This window comes from Osmerus eperlanus, chromosome 7 (genome assembly GCF_963692335.1).
Source record: "Osmerus eperlanus chromosome 7, fOsmEpe2.1, whole genome shotgun sequence".
In the NCBI taxonomy this organism is placed as follows: Eukaryota; Metazoa; Chordata; class Actinopteri; order Osmeriformes; family Osmeridae; genus Osmerus; species Osmerus eperlanus.
In genome coordinates this window covers 4,605,700-4,627,162 of record NC_085024.1, presented here as the reverse complement: position 1 = coordinate 4,627,162, position 21,463 = coordinate 4,605,700, and the positions used below count along the sequence as shown (strand labels likewise).

At 43.2% G+C, this 21,463-nt stretch overlaps 2 protein-coding genes across 3 annotated transcripts; both read right to left on the bottom strand.

Moving 5' to 3' along the window:
- Positions 1–58: 58 nt before the first annotated feature.
- kcnn4 (potassium intermediate/small conductance calcium-activated channel, subfamily N, member 4) lies at positions 59–16,722 on the bottom strand. Of its 2 annotated transcripts, none has more exons than XM_062466636.1 (9): positions 16,142–16,722; positions 12,881–12,976; positions 10,142–10,611; positions 9,146–9,281; positions 6,324–6,434; positions 4,485–4,606; positions 3,054–3,123; positions 2,389–2,549; positions 59–1,598 (listed from the first exon to the last, which is right to left on the bottom strand). In XM_062466636.1, exons 1-9 carry the CDS (start codon positions 16,541–16,543, stop codon positions 1,595–1,597), a joined length of 1,572 nt encoding a protein of 523 aa, XP_062322620.1. In that variant the 5' UTR covers positions 16,544–16,722; the 3' UTR covers positions 59–1,594. The 2 variants fall into 2 exon arrangements, with proteins under 2 accessions (XP_062322620.1, XP_062322621.1); XM_062466637.1 differs by lacking the exon at positions 16,142–16,722 and adding an exon at positions 14,288–14,355.
- Positions 16,723–18,517: 1,795 nt separating this feature from the next.
- LOC134023795 (phospholipase A2 inhibitor and Ly6/PLAUR domain-containing protein-like) lies at positions 18,518–20,916 on the bottom strand. The gene is made up of 4 exons (XM_062466157.1): positions 20,726–20,916; positions 19,931–20,047; positions 19,631–19,777; positions 18,518–18,687 (listed from the first exon to the last, which is right to left on the bottom strand). Exons 1-4 carry the CDS (start codon positions 20,769–20,771, stop codon positions 18,518–18,520), a joined length of 480 nt encoding a protein of 159 aa, XP_062322141.1. The 5' UTR covers positions 20,772–20,916.
- Between the last annotated feature and the right edge of the window lie 547 nt (positions 20,917–21,463).

The following is a 21,463-nucleotide window of genomic DNA, read 5'->3' as shown; positions in this document are numbered from 1 at the left end:
TTGCACCTTCTATTGCTTGCTTTGCCATTATCATTGAAATGATTATAATATATAAGTAAGCATGAATAAGTAAGCTCTGAAGAGTTTATTAAACAATACAATTCTTGGGATTTATTTTGTGCAAATGTGCTGTAAACGTCAATCTGAAATTCAATTTTGAATCTGATTTCACAATGTGACCTGTATCACTTAATTGACCAACTGCAAATATTTTCTAAAACTCCAATTAAAATTTTACAAGGAAGGAACAGAAATCCAGTTTTCATGCAACTTTGGACATTTTCCTTTCACAAGGTGCTCAGTTAACCCTCGTGCTGCCTTCGGGTCACATGACCCAAAGGTTCATAACGAACCATCGTTGTGTTTACCCAATTTTACCCAATACAAAAACAAATTAAAATAATTTTCTTTTAACCTTTGCAATGTGGGGGGTCTGAGACAGCCCAACGGTTAAAAGAATATGCTTCACTTTGTCTTTGTATGCGGTAAATCTGTCGCAATACGAAGGTGGGTCACAATGACTGATGGGTCAGAATGACCCGAAGATAACACAAGGGTTAAACAGACACCTACATTGGATTGCAGGAGAACTTTAATCTATTTCTATACATGGCAATGGAACTCATAACACCTCAATGACGTGACCAGACTGTATAAGTGATTCCATTTAATGTCCAGGAGGGGGTGCCATCTTCTCTATAACAGAGTCGAAGGTGACTCACTGCATTCCTAGCGAATTAGAGTCACAATGCAGAAAACAATTATTGTCTAGAATCCTAGATAACAAAATATTGGATTTGAGGCAAAAGCCAGACACTGATAAAGACAATATAAAAACATGTCCAAGAGACCTTCATATGTAGCGGTAGACTAACGGCAGTCATCTGAAGACCACTTATCGAGGACAACCTAATAACCCACAGAGGAATTAAAATGAGTAAAAGTGCTCATATAAAGGATGTGTGTGAATTCAACATGGATTGAAAGAAGCAGTTCTTCACTCATAAACCCACGGTAGGCCTATACGAGTCTCGCCGTTACACTTCCTTTTGGTAGTTAGCAGTTAGCGGTTAACAACCGTTGAGAGTGAAAGGCACTTTGGGAGAAGGTGCCTGACAATACTAGGAGGGCATCAAACCTCACTTTGTAATGCCTCTGGTTCCACAGGAATAAGGCACGGAGGGGGTGGGCGGGTTCTCAGAGCCAGAAGAGAATGTGGACGAAGAGAAGCAGCATCCAAGTCTCTTCCACAGACCACAGGGGGAATGGTGGTCCTCTACTGAGATTGTTATAGACTGTTATTAAGGCAGTGCTTTGTGCATATTAATCACTGTAACTGATACAAACACTTCCACTGTAATGAAAGCAAGTCTTTTCTAGTCTTGATACAAGTCAGTGTGCAGTCCATTCAACACTGGGTCAGACTGTCTCATGGTTGTGGCAGTCGTCCAAATGGTACAGCAGCAGCCAAATGTTAAGTGCAGCTTAGGGAGATGAGGCCTCCCCTCCAAGTCCCATGGAAATGACAGACCACGACTGTAATATAATAATATCATATCCATCTCCAGTCTTAAGGAAACCAGACAGCCACATGTCACCTGAAGAAGAAAGAAGAGACAAGGGGACAGGAACGTAACGTTAGAGAAACGCTGGTGGCTGAGGGAACAGTGATAACCTTAGATGACATATGCAGTTCTTCGTTGTAGCGGCACATCCAGGCAACTGTTTCTGGCATTTACATTGATGCATTCAACAGATGCTTTTAGCTACATACATATAGTGTATATAGTGCTCTGGATAAGAGTGTCGGCTAAATGACTAAATGTATATATACACACATAGTAAGTAGCAGATAATCCAGGACTAGGAGAGCAAAGGTCTAACAGTAGTACTTTAAAAACTGTATTTTACAAGTAATGGTGCATCAATCGACTTATTTCAACTACACTATTGCATTAATTTAGCAAATAAGATAATGACTTGGCTCCAGAGATTTAGACTGTTGGGTTATATGTTTGAGTTACCTGTTCTCTGGGGGGAGGGGCGTTGAATTCATGACCCCTTGATCTTATGCTCTACCGTTAAGCTATCCCTATCCCGTATTGTTACTTCAGGGTGATTGATTGTGTGAGCTGTTCTGTGGGTGGTGCAAGGCTTGTGTTACCTGTTCTGTGGGTGGTGCAAGGCTTGTGTTACCTGTTCTGTGGGTGGTGCAAGGCTTGTGTTACCTGTTCTGTGGGTGGTGCAAGGCTTGTGTTACCTGTTCTGTGGGTGGTGCAAGGCTTGTGTTACCTGTTCTGTGGGTGGTGCAAGGCTTGTGTTACCTGTTCTGTGGGTGGTGCAAGGCTTGTGTTACCTGTTCTGTGGGTGGTGCAAGGCTTGTGTTACCTGTTCTGTGGGTGGTGCAAGACTTGTGCCAGAAGCTCAGAGGTCTGCTGGAAGCAGCGCGTGAGCTCGTCCAGCTTCTGTTCCATGGAGATGATTCGTTGCTCCAGCTCGCGGTACGAGTTGTTCCAGTTGGCACTGAGGTCACACATGATCATCTGCATCTGTTGACAGTCAATCACATTATGTTAATAATGTTAATGTACAGTTGATATTTATCAACCTACTATGCAGAATCCACACCAACCCTGGCATGGCATCAACGATCATTGCTAACCTTTATTTTAAAATGTGTGTGCTCTGTCGCTAAGACTACGAAGCAAGTATACACAGATTTCTTTTATTGGAACAAATACATAATGTATGCACTGTACAGATGTACACAATCAAATTGTAGCCCTCTTCATAAGGCACCAAGGTCAGGTACTATGAAATGAGATCCAACCAAACCGCTCTCCTACACCTCACATTCAATCTTTTTTTATCTGTCAATTACAGACGTTCTAAGTGTTGTCATCATCCTTGTCATGTGTCAGTGGCACCATGATGCACTATAAGGTCTGTGTAAGTCGTGAGTGGGTTCATTGAGTTCATATGGTGTTAACCTGCTTTGATACAGCCACTGAAATAAAGCAATAAAGGTGGACCTGAGATGTGGCTGTAGTTACCTTGGGGAGGTCAACCATCTCACTGGCGTAGTCTCTCAATTTTCTCTGCTTGAGACGCAAATGCCGAAATCTATATTACAGGAGGAAAAAAGATTAAAGGCAGGTTATGTCAATAACATGATTTCTACGGTGTATCAGAGTACTGTGTATAATCCTCTGAGAATGACAGTTTACCAGGTAGCTTAATTGACACCATGCAGGGAAGCAAGCATGAAATGATTGTGTCGAATAAAACGCCCTTACAATAACACCTCCTTTTTGATAATGGCCTAGGAAAACACAAGTTTTCCACCAGCAGAAAAATGATGGTCATTGCTGACATGATGGACTACATACAGTAGCTTTAGTTTACCTCTTGGCTTGTCAAGAACTCAACATACAAGAGCCTACTGTGTATTTTGATTGAGTAGTTTCAAGAAATATCCACTGCTGTAAAGTTCTTGACATTTATGGTTGGAAAAAACCCTAAATTTAGATTATAACTTGGGATGAAACCATAACTGCCCAGAGCAAAAAACTAAAACCAATATTGCCAGGAACTTCCATTAAGAAGCCATGGGCACTGAGGTATACAGTCTTTAGGGCCTAACACGGGTGCCAGAAAACTCCAAACTGATGCATAAAAGATGAAGTAAAAGTAAAGATGGTCTCCGAGCTGTTTCACTATTCAAAGGATTCTGGAAGTGCTTTGTAATGCTGACTTTCCACAATGTATTTATAGTAAGTCTGCTAACTGTAACACAGGAAGCTAATTCCCTCCACCCTTACAAGTGTTATGTTTTCTTAAAAAACAAAACAAAAAGGGATTTAAGAGACGTTCAAAAGCCCCAGACTGCGCCCTCCAGGTGTCCACTGATGGTTACCCATGGTTACTTGTAAGGTGACTTATAAACTGGCACTGTGTTTGTTGATTTGTTAGTTTTCACCAATATATATATATTATTCTAAGACACAAACCATGGGTGCTGTGACCAGTAGCGGTCCTAGCACATTTGGCGCCCTAGGCAAGATTTATCACCAGCACCCCCACCCGGGGCGCAAATCGGTGCGCCGCTCCCCCAACCACAACACGGACATATGCCCTAGGCGGCTGCCTATGTCGCCTATAGGAAGGACCGGCACTGGCTGTGACGGTAAATAGTATCCGGGCGCTCAGTCAGACACTTCCGACTGATGACTCTAATCATCAAATAACATCTTTGACAATTTGAGTTGAGATGGGAGAGGCGTGCCCAGTGGGAGCACAGCAAATATGCTATGAGGGCTCCTCCTGATCCTAAAACGTTAACAAATTGTTATAGCCTGCGTTTACCATGTTGATAAAGACTGACTGACTCATAGAACCAGTTCTGAATGTTAACGTCACACACACCCACGCACACACACCCATTCACAAACACAGCGTCTACAGGGTAGCGGTGATTGACTCACGCTCTGATGGCCTCCAGCAGACATCTCTGGTGTCTCCGGTGCTCTCCGGTGCTGCCCTTGGCCAGGTCCGTGCGATGCAGCAGCCAGCACTCCCTCAGCACGTTGGCCGCAGCGTGGCGTATCTGGGACAGAAATGGCAACGTTAAAACACAATCTATCAAGCTCCATGACGCCAGCTTCCAGACCTGGTCACTAACAGAGATGCCCTACAGGATCTCATCCACCCTCTCCACCCTCTCCTCCTCTTCTTCCTCAGCGTGCATAAGGGGAATAATACATGCTTACCATAGTCTTATAGGGTTTTTGTATTTACAGAAAATGTGAGATGAATGATATTTATCAAAACCACTATGTTGTAAAACAGGAATATGGTGAAAAACCACATTACTTTTACTTCAGCTGATCAAATAAGAGTGATATTGATGAGCTTCCTGTTCCGAACCTTAATGAATAAACTCAGCAATTTTAGATTATACAAAGCAGGGTCAGAGAGTAGGTTTGCCTACTAGAGTTTACTGCATGGAGTCTAAAAACAGAAGCGGATGGCTGCGTAATCATCACACTGGGAATAACATTTGAGGATGAGAATAGTCATCAGTGGCCCATATGTGACTTACGGACATTCCATTTTTTATTTTTTTTCATCACCCATTTCTCTTTTCTCTTTGATTCTATTAATGTCTGTTGGCCTTCCTGTCCAGCACACCGTTGCTGGCTGGCTCCCTGACGGTGATGATGTCACCACGGCCTGTTTTGAGGGGGTTATTATTAGGGTCTGTCAGGGGTTGCATCCAGATGTCTTCCCCTCTTTCCGCCAGTGTAAATCTGAACAGCGACAGACAACGAGCACACGCACACACGCACACACGTAACAAAACAACCACAAGCAGAGGTAAGGATGCACCCATCCACAGGATGCGGCCGCAAGCAGAAAGGAAGTGGTTGTATCCTTTGCCAGTCCGACCTCCAGCCTCACCGTGACAACAGTGGAGGGGCTGTAATGGCGCAACACAAGCGGCGCTGTAGCTTGTACACCAAACATACCGGTACTGTGGTTGTAAGTGACTGCATTTTGAAATGCAGTGTTACAGCGTAGTCACATCCAACTTTTTTTTCTTCTTGTTAACCATAACAGAGATTTGTTGTTCAAGTATGTAACCATACCTCCAAACACACACCCACCCACACAAGCACACACGGACACAGGACATAAACACGCACAGGACACACACGTTAGCACTTCCAGTTTCCTGTCAGTCCAAACGCCGTCCTGGACTGACACAAGTCTTTTTCCTGACAGCGACGCGATTGTTTCCTCCTTTTGACGCCTTGTGGAGGCTATTAAGAGAAAGGCAAGCCCTGTCTCTCTGACTTTTTCCCACACTATTCTGTCCTCCTCTGTGCCCTATTTAGGGAAAAGATAATATTATATAAAGACTCAAAAACCATAATACGCGTGCAACATGGAAAATATCACTACTTCCACCCAGAAGGCCTCATCCGTTGTATAAAGAATATTAATTCTTCTTGCGAAACCGTGAAAACCTTTGATGGTTGGAGTCGATAGTTGGTTTTTACGATAGTTGATACTGAACAATACTGGCAAAGAGAATGATATAGGATCTACTTTTGGGGATCACGTTTGTTTTTGTTTTTACGGAAATAGTGTACAAGGAATCTTATTTTTTCCCTTTACCTATTCCAAAGGCAGCAGGAATCTAACCTGTGAATATAGGATGCTACGACAATGCTGATATTTATTTTCTCAACTTCAGATTGTTGATTCAAATCCTTTTTCACAAGCCTGGCGGTTTGAAACGGGTGAACTGAAGTCCTCACCCGTTTGGAGATCTGAATGTCCATCATGAAGAAGTGCACGTGCTTCTCTCCTTTGTTTAGAGCCAGCTTCTTGGTCATGACAGCCACAAGCATGGCGGTGCAGGCCACTCCCTGAAAACAAACACACATACAGCCGTAGCCAAGGTTACCACATTGTCCTTGGGTCTTCCCCGGGGGTGAGGGGGGGGGTCACAACAGTACTGTGTAAACATACAAGATGGATATCCTACTTGCTCAAGAACTTCATTTTAACAGGTCACGGTGTGAGTGAATTGTGGTCGGGCAATGAGAATAATGTGAGACCTTCTTATGTACTGTGCTATACCCCAAGGTTATGTTTTGAGAGTGAAATGGTTAAATGCAAGCCACAGTGGAACTGCTTGAATAAAGTGGGTTTCCTCTGAGAATAACTTTGAGCTATTACTGGACAGGGAACTACAGCATGCTGACTGAAAGATTCAGGCGAGCCACAGAGTGAATCAGAGAAACTCACACACTCATGGGCAACATTCAGACATGGGAACAGTTTAAATAGATGTGAGAGACTTGAGATGACAGTTATTTAAGATGAATGGTTTTCAAAGCAGACGCCTCTACTTTACCTTTTATTTCCTTTTTGGGATTGCATCAGTCAAATAGAAAAAGGAAGTGAGTGTGAGTCTTATCACGGTCTAGTAAACAAGAACACGTTCTTTAGGAACACAGCCTCATATTTACATCAAAAACACAAGCAACTCATCAGAACACACGCATGATGTCGATTAATTCCTGGAACAGGATTCCGTGTGGATCTGCCCCCGTTCAATCTGGAAACAGGCACAACATCCTTCCCAGTATCCATCCACACGCACAGATGTGAGCTTCACCTCCCCAATCCAGCTGGAGGGGGAGTGAACATTTGAGAAGGTTGGAGCGACAGGTCGTAACGGAGGGGCTCCTGCCCACGCTACAGGTGTGAGCACCGCTTCCCTCATTGGCTCAGCGAGCTGCCCTGTTGGGAGTAGGAAACTCTTTTTTTTTCCATGTCACAGGCACAGGTTGGCACTCCCTCCTGTTCCAGTGGTGCCAAGGGCTATAAACCACCTAAAAATGGAATTGGTGGAAAGTTTTCCCTTAAAAAAAGGGGAGAGCTTATAAAAATAAGGGGCGAGAGGAGTGAAGGATTATTTTCCACTGTGTCAGGGAGGTGTCTCGGCATGGCTTCGCCGCTCTGGTGACTCGCAGCTGCTCTTATCTGCTCGGATCGGAAACCGACCGACTGGAGGTGAGGCGGGGAGCCAAGTCCTCCCAGTCCGGCACGTTGCCCCTGGCAACGCTCGACCACCGCACTGACTCCCTCTTCCTCTCGCCCGGACTCTTCTTCCCCTCGATCCTCCTCTCTGCGTTTACTGTATATCACTTTTCCCACTCAGCCTTCTCCGTGTTTCACTCCATCTGACTCTTGACCTTCCTCCAAACACACACCTCGCTATCACCCTTCCTCCAGACGCTAGTTGGAGATTTATTCCACTTTGACCTTTCATGTCAACAGTATTGATTTTCATATAAGCTCGAGCACTTGGGGAAAAAAACATCAAAAGATACAATTTTGCTTTGGGTTTCCCTTTCGCAATGGGCGTACAAAGTTGCTGTTAGTCTTGTAACACAACAAGACGCTACGCACCTACAGACTGCACTTGGTCTAGGGCAAGCAAGCGTACCAATCAGCACTTTTCATATCCCCAGGAACTCTCCTTCCTGGGCCAGTAACATTACAACCAGTGGCCACACAGCAACCCTCCACATCTCCACCTGGGCTAAGTGGAAGGAAGCCATGGATTATGAAGAGGAAACCCCAGCCCTCTGCTCCACCTACAATTTGTGTTCACAGTGTGCCTTTGTATGAGAGACTCACAGTAGGCTCCAGCAAACCTAATGTAAATAAACTACTTAAATAACATATGAAATACTCCTGGCAAGGACTACACTGAGAGATTCATAGGCAGGCAGATAGTAGTAAGGCTGATGTCAAGCTCTTCTGGGAGAAGTAGTGCCTGGTGGAGGAGGGGCCCCTTACAGAGACTCTTAACTCTCCAACTGTTATCTATCACACCAACACAACTGAGAGAAATAGTCTCTTCAAAACTGCACACCATAGCTAGGCAAGGTAGAGCTAAATTGAGTGGAAGTCAGAATGGAATAGAATAGAATCCTAGACTCTCCACTGCATTCTTCTAGACAACTGCACTTTTAAACCAGGCATTGACAAACACTGAGAACATGGAAAGACATACAGACAGAGACTAAGTCAAGAGATATAGATTAGAGTTGTGACAGGCAAACAATGAGGCTGGCAGAGTCGCTACCGTGCTCCCTCAGTGCACTTAGTCATCAGAGCCGGACTGTTCCAGAATCAGATTTGTTATTTGGGTAGGGTGTTACACTCGGTGCCGTCATCCTGGGTATATGTTTTCTGATAAGAGCAGGCACTTCAAACGTGACGAACCCTTCCGCAACAAGCATCTGAGGGGCTCTGAATCGAGCTTCCTTCTATTCTTCTGCACTTAACAAAACATGTACAGTACTGTTAGTCAGCTAACGTACTGTAACATGCTGTCGTGTACGGAGACTGAATTTGTTTATCTTGGTTGGCCATGATAATCTATCAAGCATTTAATTTCTATTATCTACATTTATTTTGGATTTCTTGAGATTCTGGGACTGTTACCTGAACACTCAATATGCAGGCTGGCATCATGAACTAACCCTTTGCATGCGAAAAACAACTCTACATTTAAATCTCATGCATCAAAACAAACAGGTATCTCCCCCATTCTAGTTACCATGACTCCGGTGAACAGACACACCACTTTGCCGCAGCTGGTGTTGGGTGCCACGTCGCCGTAGCCGACGGTGAGGAAGGTGATTGCGATGAGCCACAGCGCCGTGTCGATGCGGCCCGTCCCCGCCTGCGTCTGCCTTCAGGGGGCCACAGAGAGCTGAGCATTAGCCAATGGGTTACGAGATCTCACACAGCTTCCTGTAAACAACAGTCAGGTATGTTATGGCATAATATCGCATTATATAAAGGTCAGTGTCTCGGACCAGTGAGTCAAACAAAGACTCGAGATGAACCGTAACAAGTCCAACCAACACACGTCCTGCTCTGGAATCTAATTTAGAACGGCAGAATTATTGTTGCAACATTAGAACGTTGATGTTTATCAGCTGTCAGTCATCAGTCTTGCAATCTTCCCATCAAGCTTGCGGGCCAGCTCCACTAATCAAAGTGCAGCGGACTAATGTACATGCAATTGGGAAGGCTTTCCATCTATTGTTGGTTCAGTGTAAACAAATGATCTCACACTGACCGCACAGAGTGCAGAGTGCTGATGGTGGGTTGGCTCACAATGAAGAGCAATTTGTTAGAGTAACTGAGCAGAAAACGACTATCATCGAATCAGTTATTATTAAGCGTCCTCTCCAAATAGGAAACTCAAATTGACCATCAAGATCGAAAGCAGAGTGTACATTTCAAAGCCAGTCCGTTTTCAATAAATGTGTGTAAGTGTGTGTGTGTGTGGGGGGGGGGGGTGGTGGAGTGGGAGGGACCTATCCTGTACATGTGTGTGTGCATGGTGTGTGTGTCTCTGTGCTTGTAGTTTTCAAGACAGTCTGTCAGCCTTTCAGCTCACACTGCCAGGTTTCACTTCACCCTTCAATGTACAGTAGGCAACTCTGTCCCAATACTCAAGTAGGCCTGCAGATGTACTGTAAGACTGAAACTGTGGCTGTCATGTGAACCTGTGGTCTGTCTGTGCGGCTGCCTCACAACCGACCTCTCACACAGCGTGAGCATCCAGGAAGCGATGAGCCAGAAGAGGAGGATAAACACCAGCAGCGTGCGCCCGGGGTACTTGTTCATCAGCACCTTGAGCACGAAGCGGAAGGTGAAGTTGATGTTGTTGAGGGAGCCGATGCTCCTGTAGGAGGCGCTCAGGAGCACTTTGCTGTGCAGCAGGATGGCCCTGTGCACCAGGTAGAGACGCAGGAACATCAGCGCAGACAGCAACAGCTCCGTGTTCAACAGCGCCTCCCCGTGGCGGGAGGACACACACAGAGACGCGGAGGAGGTGGAAGAAGAGTTGGCCTCGAGCTCGTCTCCGTCCTGGGTCAAGGGGACGGCCAGCTCCCAGTAGGTGCCCACCGGATGGATGGCACAGACGAGGAGCTCCAAGGAGACGCCAAACACTCTGTGGGTCGTCATGGCTATCCGCCAGTCCACTTGGTTGTGATCGATGATGAAAAGCTGTAGAAAAGGGGGGGGGGGGTTGGATACAGAGAAACGGAGAGAAAGAGGTGAAAGAGAGAAAGAGGTGAAATAAAGAGAAAGAGAGAGAGAAAGAGAGAGAGAGAGAGAGAGAGAGAGAGAGAGAGAGAGAGAGAGAGAGAGAGAGAGAGGGAAGGGGGGGGGGCAATAAATAAGATTTTTCTTTTAATTCAGGACTAAGTAAAGGTGGGACTGGGGAGAACTAAAACATGATTAATTTAATTTTGAGATGAGGGCCAAACCAAACAAAGTTCCGCCCAAGCAGATACGAAGACTAGTTAAGTCAAGAATGTAAGGGTTATGGTGGCCGAGCACCTCTATAAATCTCCAGTCCATTCTCTGCTGCACTGAGATGACAAAAACATACATTTATCCTATAGAAAACAACAACAGTGAATCACTGTTGGATAAAACGCACACAGACAATACTCTTTGTATTCCTTACACTCCTGCTAAAACTGTTCTCACAATGTCAGAACAGACTGTTCTTTGTTTTGTTGCTATATCAGTATACAAAATGCAGAGCAAACACCGGTTTTACTGGGAATTTGGGAAGACAACACAGTATATCAACACCCAGCATCATACGCTCACATACACAAAGCTACAAGGCTGTGGGGTCGCTTTGTTCAAGGCTCAGAAACTGACATTTGAAACTGAAGCTAGGTTCAACTAGCCCTCATGTGAATCTGTCCTGTTCCACAGTGAGTATTTACTTATTTAACTGCCTGAACAGAATGCAAAGATCTTCTTACTGTTGGATGCAAATGAGTAGCTGTACTGTATGTGCCTGAAAGGAGGCCTTCATGTATGCGAGTGTTCAAGCAAAGCAGGCATCTACTGACCAGGGAACCCTGGATACGTGGATTAATTAAGTGGAAACCATGGGAATCTAGTCAAGACCAGAATACAAGTGCCAAAATGTGTGTGGAGGAGGTGTGTGTGTGTGTGTGGGGGGGGGGGGGGGGTAGATGGGGTTGTGGATCACATTTAGACAGGTGATGGTGTTGGCAGTCCTCACTCCTGGGTGCATGTGTTAAGCTACTCAAGACCCTGTAGGACCCTGGCCAACACTCTCCCACTAAAATCACTTCACACGAGGACCAGGAGATGACCCACGAGGGAACACACTGTATTGGGAGTTTTTTTCTTTTTGGACTTTCAATGTTTAAATAACCTTTTCAATCCCATCATGTTCTTTGACCTACAATTGAAAGTCGTAGCCTTGAGAATGGAGCACTAATAATTACTTCCGGAGGTCTGAATGAACCAGTCATACACTGTTTCCTGAAGGTGCACTGAGTTTACGATAGTAAAACATGCTGAAAGGGTCTCACAACATCGGGCTACGGCTTCGATAAAGAAATGATAGCCTCTAGCTCCACCCTCACCTTCCTTATCTCCCTTAAGCACTTGCACCAACTCCCCCTTCCCCCATACCCCCCCTCCTCCCCCCACACCCCCACACTTCGTTCAACCACACAGCTGAAGGGCTGCAAGCAGCAAGTACTGTAGCAGCATTCGTGGTTACACACATTTACCTGTCTCTCCTCTGGTACTGAATAACATTCTGAGAAACAGGAAACTGTATAGAAGTTCTCTTACAACAAGCTCGGCACCTGCTACCTGCCCTTCACGTCGCGGTTTGCTGGCTACTCCAAGGAAGGAGTGACCAGACAAGGAGGGACTGGGTCTTTTACATATCCAGTTTACGGATCTTCTACCAAAGCCCTGGCGACATGTGTAATGAGTCAGGACAAAAATAAGACGAAGCTCTGAGGTGTCATCTGGGCCGAGTTGGCGTTATTAGCCTGTCAGCTATTGCTAGTATGGAGGATTTACAGCCTGGGTAAACACGCAGTTCTGACTCCTGCTGATATCTTATGTATATGTTTACATGTAGCTTTTTTAATAGCACTGTAATATTCTTAGCAGACTGACAGAGAGTTGCTGATCAGAGAAGGCCACCAAATGACCTGTGACAACTGCAGAGGTCAAAGGTTCAGCTGGACAAAAGATCCTACAAATGATGACAGATGTCTGATGATTAAACTCAATGGCCTCCTCAAAAGGGTAATATAAAATAATAGAAATTGCTGGATGTTTTTCTTTGGCAGTCAAGGCATGTTACACAAGTAACACATAGGCAACACATTTACACACGTATCCCATCCTACACATCCTCCTTAAGCCAACCTTGACCCTTGACCCTGGCACTCTCGCCGGTTGTGAACGAAGGCACACTCACCCTGATGTCCTTATAGTGGAAGGCTAAAATGAGAACCAGAAGGCACCCTGTGGACATACTGATGGAGCAGTTGATGATAAAGGCGTAGCTGGAGCCCTGGAAAGGAAGGAGGAAGAGGAGGGAGGAAAGAGAGAAGATAAAAACAATAAAAGGGAGGTTTATAGTTATTATAGTCAGACTCAGTTTCAGGTTCTTTTCCACTTGATTGTTTTCCAGTAGCTGCGTGTTAGCGGAATACCCTGACCTTGGCTTTGGTCTTAGCTTCCATACCGATTTGGTGACAACTTTATTGTCACACATGCACATGCATACATGCACTCACACTGCAGTAGAAAATAAATCAAGTTAATGTGGGCCTATTTTGCTAATATAATCCCATTAATTAACTGCAGAAAAAACTGCATTATGTGAACCAAATATCTGTAAGTCACTCTCACTGAGTATTAATGTTTTGAATTAATAATTAACATTTACGTAGACTAGAGATAGAATTTGCAACAGCGAAATGAACATGGATTAAAGGGCACAATGATGCAGCCTTTTATGCACCCCTCATAAAGGTCAACAGGCCCCAAACTGACACTCTGTCAAACATTTGACTATGCACAGGTCGACATGCCCTAATGTAATAAAAAGCTTGCTGTTTAGAGCCATGACGTCGACTGATGTAACCTCGATGGAAGTTTTAACGGGGAGTTAATTTAATGACGGGCGGTTTACAGTTTAAAAGATAATTGCAAATTTTCAGACAAAGTTGAGGAAACTTCCACGTGGAGAGGTTGGGAGCTGGATGGTGTGATGACGTTTGTTGGCAAATTCGATTGTTTTCCACAATTTCTCCTGTAGCATCTGCATCATGTCTAATTTTACCCGGGCTAATTGGAATGCTTCACATATGCGTAACGTTCATTTGAGTGCATTCTATCAAGTCCAAAACACGTTGCTTGCTATAGGTGTTTAACATTTTTTGTAATTTTTTTCCTTGGGAAACTCAGTAGTTTTAAGCTCTTTTGAAACGACTTAACGTGGTTAACATTGATTGTTGCCTAAAGACTTGGCCGGATAACGCACGAGCAACACAAGACCACGGCTCATCCTCGCGGTGTCCACGTTTAACAACGTTTAATGTAAGGGTTTACCTTGTAATAAAAGTTGTCCATGAGGAGAATCTTTTAATATGCAAATTTTAATCAAGAAGTCTCACGCTTAATGCAGTGTTTACGCAAGCTAGCAGCAGTGACATCAGTAGGCCACAGGCTATAATCAACGTCGTTTGTTTAGTTTCAGTCACAACATGCGGATGTTGTATCGGCTTTACTATAGAAACGCATCCTCTTGGCAAACTGTTCGATGTGACAGGACTTAACTGCGGAAGAGAGAGGCGCAAAGAACAGGACGTGTACGCACTTCAGGATCCCAGGACGGCCCCTTAGCCGTACTAGCATTTCCCCAGACCTTGAAATCAGCTGCGCGCCTCGAGGTGAACCTCTTGAATTATTCAAATAGTCTCTAATTATACACCAAATTATGTGGAAAGAGCCATACCGTGAGCAATTTCGCTAAGGGAAGTACTGAAATGTGGAAAAACTGCTACAATAGCCCAATTTCCTGCATAATTTGGCGTCCAAGAAAATACTTAATTGTCAGAGACGGGCGATCAGGCGTTACAGTAGATTTAAACATGTAGTTAAACATTATTCGTAACGGTTTTGCATTGGCATTTTGGTCACATACCGAAACCCATAGATCTTTCTCAAAGCTTACAGTTACTACGGTTTTACTTAACCCAAGTTCATGTTCTGTTGGTATTTATTACAGAATTGTTTTTTCTTGACATGAACTGGCCTGTGCATTCTCTATGGAAGTTATTTACTTAGCCTAACTATAAACAGCTTTATCCGTTGTGATCTGCATGCTAATATAATGCAGGCGCCAGTAATCATAGGGTCAGGGTTTGAAATCTCAGGTGTCGGTCGAACTATTTCGCTTGCGTGCACGTTATGAGTGTTGAAGCAGTCAGTAAATCAAGAAAATTGTTAAGATAATAAAGAAATAGAATAAAGCAGTTGAATTGTGTGACTTGATCCGTGGGTCTATATGCTCCGTTGATTTGCCAGGTGATTAGATAAGTTGCACCAAATGTTACTCTCAGTTTCACCCACCAATTCAACGGAAGATTCTCATAGGCATATTGAACCACGAGAGAGTTCGGTTAACCAGTTCGAAAAACCTCTACATTAAATTAAGATAGAATAACCTACATAATATATGACGTTCTGAAAACAGCAAACAGCCTAACTCTTCTCAGAACTATAAAGTTGCATACACATATTTGTATGATCATAACATAAAAGGTTAAGGTTTCACTAACACCTCATGTGAATGAAAATTTTTATATTTGGTATTTGGCCCTATTCTGAACCTACTTTAACCCAGCAAATTTTGTGACCTGCCAAAAGTTTTTCTCCTGGGGAGACTTGAAACACACGGTGTTATCTCCATGACATGCTTGTTGAATAGCTAAGTGGTGTTAGCAGCCAGCAGGTCCGCTGATTCACAAGATATTCAATGTCATGATATGCTGGGCTTGCACTTGTTGAGCATTTTTTCTCAATGTGATGATCGAGACATTTATTAATTTAGCAGATCCAGAGCAGTAGCGCATACAGTATAAGAGCAGAGCACAGTTTTAACAGGATTTTAGGGACAAGGTCAGCACTATATGGCTCAACATTTTGTATTTTCATTTATTCTTTATAGTGTTTCTGTACTATTTGCAGTGAATCAGTTCATAAAAACAGAGCGATTCTCACCTTGTCTTTCCTTGTTCGTACACCCCCCCCCCCCCCCTCTCTGGCTCTGGCAGGTGACTGCTCAGGTCAACAGGTGTCTTTGACATGGCCTGGGTCTTTGTATTGATCCAGAAAGGGAGCTGTCAGCACTTTAGTCCTCCGCCAAGAATAGGCTTGAGCCTTCTTGTGTTTGATAAACATTCCATGTCATCTCTATTAGACAAGGCCAGGTCAGGAACAGTGAACCACGTCTCCTACTGGCTGCTCTCTGTTTCAGTTCCCCTGATTTAAAGACGGATGACAGATTTGGTTTTGAAACACGTTTCCCTTTTTCACGTCAGTTGTCCTGACTTTTGACAAAGAAATGAGACCCCCATTTATTTTCAATGTTTGCTATAGCCAAACGAAGTTATTATGCGATAGTATTTATTATCAGTTTATTTGGGAATTAGACTGTAAATAGACCTACCGGTTCATAAGCAAATGGACACAGCTCCGCGTGCAAGATCATGAGCAGTATTCCAAGCAGAGCTGTGCCCAAAGCCCACGCGCACAGGCGCTTTTTGTCCTCCAGCAAAAACTTTCTGTCTCGCAGTCTGTAAAGATTGTCCCCCTCAATAGGGGTCACCCGCTTCCCTGTGTGGGATAGTGGGACAGATATTTCCGTCGTGTCCCCGCCGTTTCGATTGATCAATCCATCGCAGTTCATACCGTCCACTTTTGAATCGTTGTTGATGTTGTGGGAGGTCATCTCCATAGCGCACTTGGCACGGCTGTTTCCGTTCTTCCTGTCGCCGTCCACTGCTGCCTCGTCCTCTCCTTGTCCAGCTTCCCTTTTGTCCGTGCTCTGCCCCCGAGTGCGAGAAGACATAGATGGGCAAACCGTGAACCGGGTCCTCCTCCCCTCCGTCCCTCATGTAAAGTTGAGGATTTAGGTGGTGTGATACGCGCTCACCTGGAGATCGCCACCACCCGCATGGTTACGCGCGCCACTGTTGAGTTGGACTATGCGCTCATTTGCATGCGTTATTATCAGAGCGCGCCAGTCTGACACTAGTGTGCCTGGTGTTTGCCTGTTGCGTCTACATTAACAATTTGCATAATGTAGGAAGTTCTACCAGCCGTGCTTTAAAGATTGGTCAAGCAAGATTTGAAGGAATTTGAAGGCATTTGTCTGGTCACTTCCCGTAGGCTTCAGTGAATATTTTCACGCTCTTGACCTTTTTTAGTGCCATCCAATAATGTTAAGCAATATTTGGGGTTAGAGACTACTGACATGAAGTAGCTAACCCGTGCATTCCCATTTGTTAGATCATTTGACACCCCCACCGAAATACTGAATAATAAACTCATCATGGTGACATAATATACTTTAAATGAGGCTAAATGGTCTTACAGTGCTTGATAAGGTTGTTTATGAAGTACCTATCACGATACCTAAAAGCCAAAACCATATACCAGACCTATAAATGATCAGTGTTCCAAAAATTAAGTGAGCCTACTCATTCAAATGGATAGAGGGAGACCTCTAGTGGCTAAATTAAGTTTCTAGTGAAGAAAACGAAAGACAACACAATCATGGGAAAACACGTCCCAATTAAAGTTATGACATAATCACTCCCCACAAACCTTAGCCTTTATTTCAACAGAAGTGTAGTGTATGAAAAATATGAAACATATCCACCAGACCTGCAAACTTGTCGCTTTTCGGCGACAATCGCCGTTTTCTTAGATATATATTTTTTGGGCTACTTTTAAAGTGTTGCCGCGGGTTGAATTTTTTGTCCTCTGGTTCGGGTAGACCTATTTTGCATGCAAATGACATGAATATCTTTAAATAAAAATCCATATTTTAAATGAAATAATTTATTTATACCCAAATCCTACCAAACTGACTCCAGATCAGCACGTACACACATGGACATGGGACACGCCCACATACACACACGCGTGTGCTCATGCCTATGCTCTCGATCCCAACTGGTATTTAGTGTAGCTAGCTAGCTAGCAAGCAACCCCGGGGAGAAACATGACACCCGGTAAGTGGGAAAATATACGGTAAAGAATACGGGAAGAAATACGGGAAGAAATATACAAAAGAATGGGAAAGTAAAAACAGAATTAAAGAAGGGATAGAACGTGTGGCTGGGGATGATACCAAAGCTTTTTGTCGGTACTGCAAAAGCGAGATCCGCGCGCACCACAGTGAGTCGAAAACCACAGCAAAATGGAGAAACACATTAGCTGCTCCGTTCTCCAGTTGTCGAGTGCGTAAATTGTTTGACGTGGGCATGCAAAAACAGCTTGCTGTTGTAATACGATACTACAGCCAAACACAGCAGCGAATTGTGTCTACTTTTGCTGGTATCAAAAATTTAGAAGGCGGAGATGCCAATTCAATAACGGACGCATTGCTGAATTTTTTGCAAGAATGCAAGCTGTGTCCAAAACAATGCATCGGGCTCGCAACCGACGGATGCAATACTATGTGCGGCAAGAACCATTCACTTCTCACAAAATTTCGAGAGCACTACCCCAACGTCTTGTTTGTGAAATGTGTGTGTCACTCGATTCAGCTGTGCTCCTCATATGCAATGCGTGTGTTGCCGAGAAATGTAGAATACCAGACGTCGCAAACTTATGCGTGATTTTCACACAGTAGGCCTACTCTCCGCCAGCAAAACTACAAGCATCTCTATGAAACGATTAACGTTGGAGAAGCTCCACTAAAAATCCTCCAACTTTCAGACACAAGATGGCTTTCTGTACTTTCCATCTGAAACAAGATGTTTCGCAGACAAAAAAAATAATTCTGAACATTTGATGTATAGAACAACAAGCACTGTCATGAGTGGAATTTGAAATCTTTGGGAATAATAGAGAACCAAACATGTGAAACATTACCTGTAGTGGAGATACAGCTATTCTCGTCCCCCAGGCAGTTTAGAGTGTTGAGGCAATCCTGGCCGTTGCATGTGTAGCACTGTTTCCCATTTGGGGTATCACTGCTGGATTCTGTGGAGCAGAAAAAAAAAGAAGCACTGAAGTTACCATAGGCTATAGACATTGTATAACCAGGGGAGAGTTCTCATATTGCACGTTTACACGACAATCCTCTTACAACTGGCTCTGTAACTAATTGTCACTCCTAATGCCTAAACCTCACAGCCAATCAGAGGCAGAGTAGGGAGAGGTTTACAGACCGATCTTGCATCATCTAGTAGAACAATTTTAATACAAAAATTATATTTATTGGATGTGTGTTAGCTTTACAGTAAGGGATGCTTTTGACTTAAAAATAAAGTAAAAGTAGTTCAACACAGGTAATTGTAATGTTTCAATAAATCTCGGGCACAGTAAAATTGCTTTTATATCCTTTAGTAAATGTATATGTCTCGGTTACAAACATTTGTGTCTCATGCTAACTCCGCCATATTTATTTCTGTTGTCCCGCTGCTTCTGCAGTCTCAACACCACGAACCAAACTAAAGCGCCCTCTTGTGGACGAAATAAAACAATGTCTCCTTACAAACTGAGACACATCACATGTGGAGATATTCTAACAATTATAACATCACATGTTATAAATCATGAACATTACAGTAATCTCGTTTGTTTAATAGTTGTTTATGATGTAGGCTATGCTATATAAAAAATGTCTTCATGGTTAAAAGAACATGACATCGTTTACAAGAGCACAGATTCTACATTGATAAAGGCTCTTAATTGTGCTGTCAAAGTGCACCTGATTGATGCGTTTAACTGTTATACATTTCTTTCCGGGGGAGCATGCCCCCAGAGGGTTGGCGGTTCGCCGTATCCTTCTCACCTTTTTTACCCCTGACCTGTTTGCATGCCTGATTATGAATATTTATAATAAATAATATCATTATTATAAAAAAAATACATATAGATTTTACATAAAAACTATAATATTGGTTTACACGGAAAGACTAACCTGGGACAGTCTGAGAGTTGCAGAGGTCTGTGGTGCAGCACTTGCTATTTATCAATGTCTTTTCGATTCTGAAGTTAAGTGACCCTGTCAGGCACTCAGCAGGTGCAGCACAGCTCTTCACGGTCATATTTACGACTTTTGACCCTCCTTGATAGTTATGGAAAACAATTACAGTCATTCAAAACAGGATTTCATTATGTCTGTAATGAAAACAATTTGGCCAATAACTCGTATCTTGATAAAGCCAATATAGGCTACATCATAATAAAATGAAATAAGTTTCGCATTCAAATATCTGACCGGCGTAAGATGTGACCCTCATTGCTGCACATTGAGTGGAACTGGGACATGTCTTCTGGGTATCCACGCATGATCCCGTTGCCCCGGATACGCACTCGTAACAGGTGAGTGTGAAGGCTAAAATATGGGCGTATCAGAACAGGTTATTTCGATTATTAGAAACTGCAAATAAATTGACAATATGAATGTTGTAATGAGAATACAAAACAGAAGGCTTGCATCAATGATTCTAGTTGGATTAGGCTACTTTTATTTGGAAATCACATAACCAAAAGTTTTGTCTATTAATCTGCAGCCTTAGGTAGCCTAATATATTTTACATTACATTTACATTTATTTTTATGCATTTAGCAGACGCTTTTATCCAAAGCGACTTCCAAGAGAGAGCTTTACAAAAGAGCATATGTCACTGATCATAACAACGAGATAGCCCCAAACATTGCGAGCAGCCAATATTGGCTGCTCGCAATGTTTTCCACAATGTATGCTTCATATGAAGCATACATTGTGGAAAACCAAATAAGTGCCAAAGGGAAGAACCATAAGAGCATGCAATTAAACAAGTTACAATTGAACAACATGAAACTCCCCACAAGAGTGCAAGAGTGTACCTGTAGAAAAAACAATCAACAGTAAAATATTTCACAGCGAGTACAAGAATTTGAAACCGTTACAACTAACCAACAAGAGCAACAAGTCTCTCAATACGAGTCATTGTAGCTGAAACTATACGAGTCATTTTAGCTGAAACTATGCAACCAGTCTAGGATAGGCTATAGTGTATTTGAGACTTACCTGTGGAAAACAGCGCACATCCAACGAAAAGTACGACAAAATGCATTGTGATGCAAATGGTGATCTATGAAAGTCCGACTGATGCTGGGCGGGTTGAGTTGAAGCTTATAAAGGTGTTTTCTGGGAGTGGTTTATTGCGGGGTAAAAACAAAATTCAAAGGAAAAAGAAACTTAACTGATTTCTGGGAAATGGATAGGCCTACCTATAGGTCATCGTCAACTGAAATGAAAGTAACATCAGTACATATAGACTGTCTTTACAGTTTTTTTCAAATGCTTACACACATTTCTTTCACTTGTGCTCTTCTTTTCAAAACTTAACACACAAATCCAACAATTGCACTGTTACGCCCCAACTTTAGTGGCCCTATGGGGCGAACAAACATTCCGCCACTGACCCAAAACAACGACTAAGAACACCTTTAAAAGTACCAAATCCATGGGATTTATTAATACAACATCATTTCACAACTATTAGACAAACATAGCAGAGCAACAAACTCCCAGGCTAAGAGGCAGCAAGACCAGCAATTTTGGGATATATCATATACACACAGTTATTCAAAACCTAAAGCTCTTCTTTCATGAGCTCCTATGTACATTTCTGTACAAGATTGAAAGTAAATGGCAGAGATGCTGAAAAATTCATAGTAAACACAAAAACAAGATTGAAACCAAACTTATTTTTTTACTATAAGCATTTGTGGTTGTGAATACAGTATAACACAGTACAAAAGA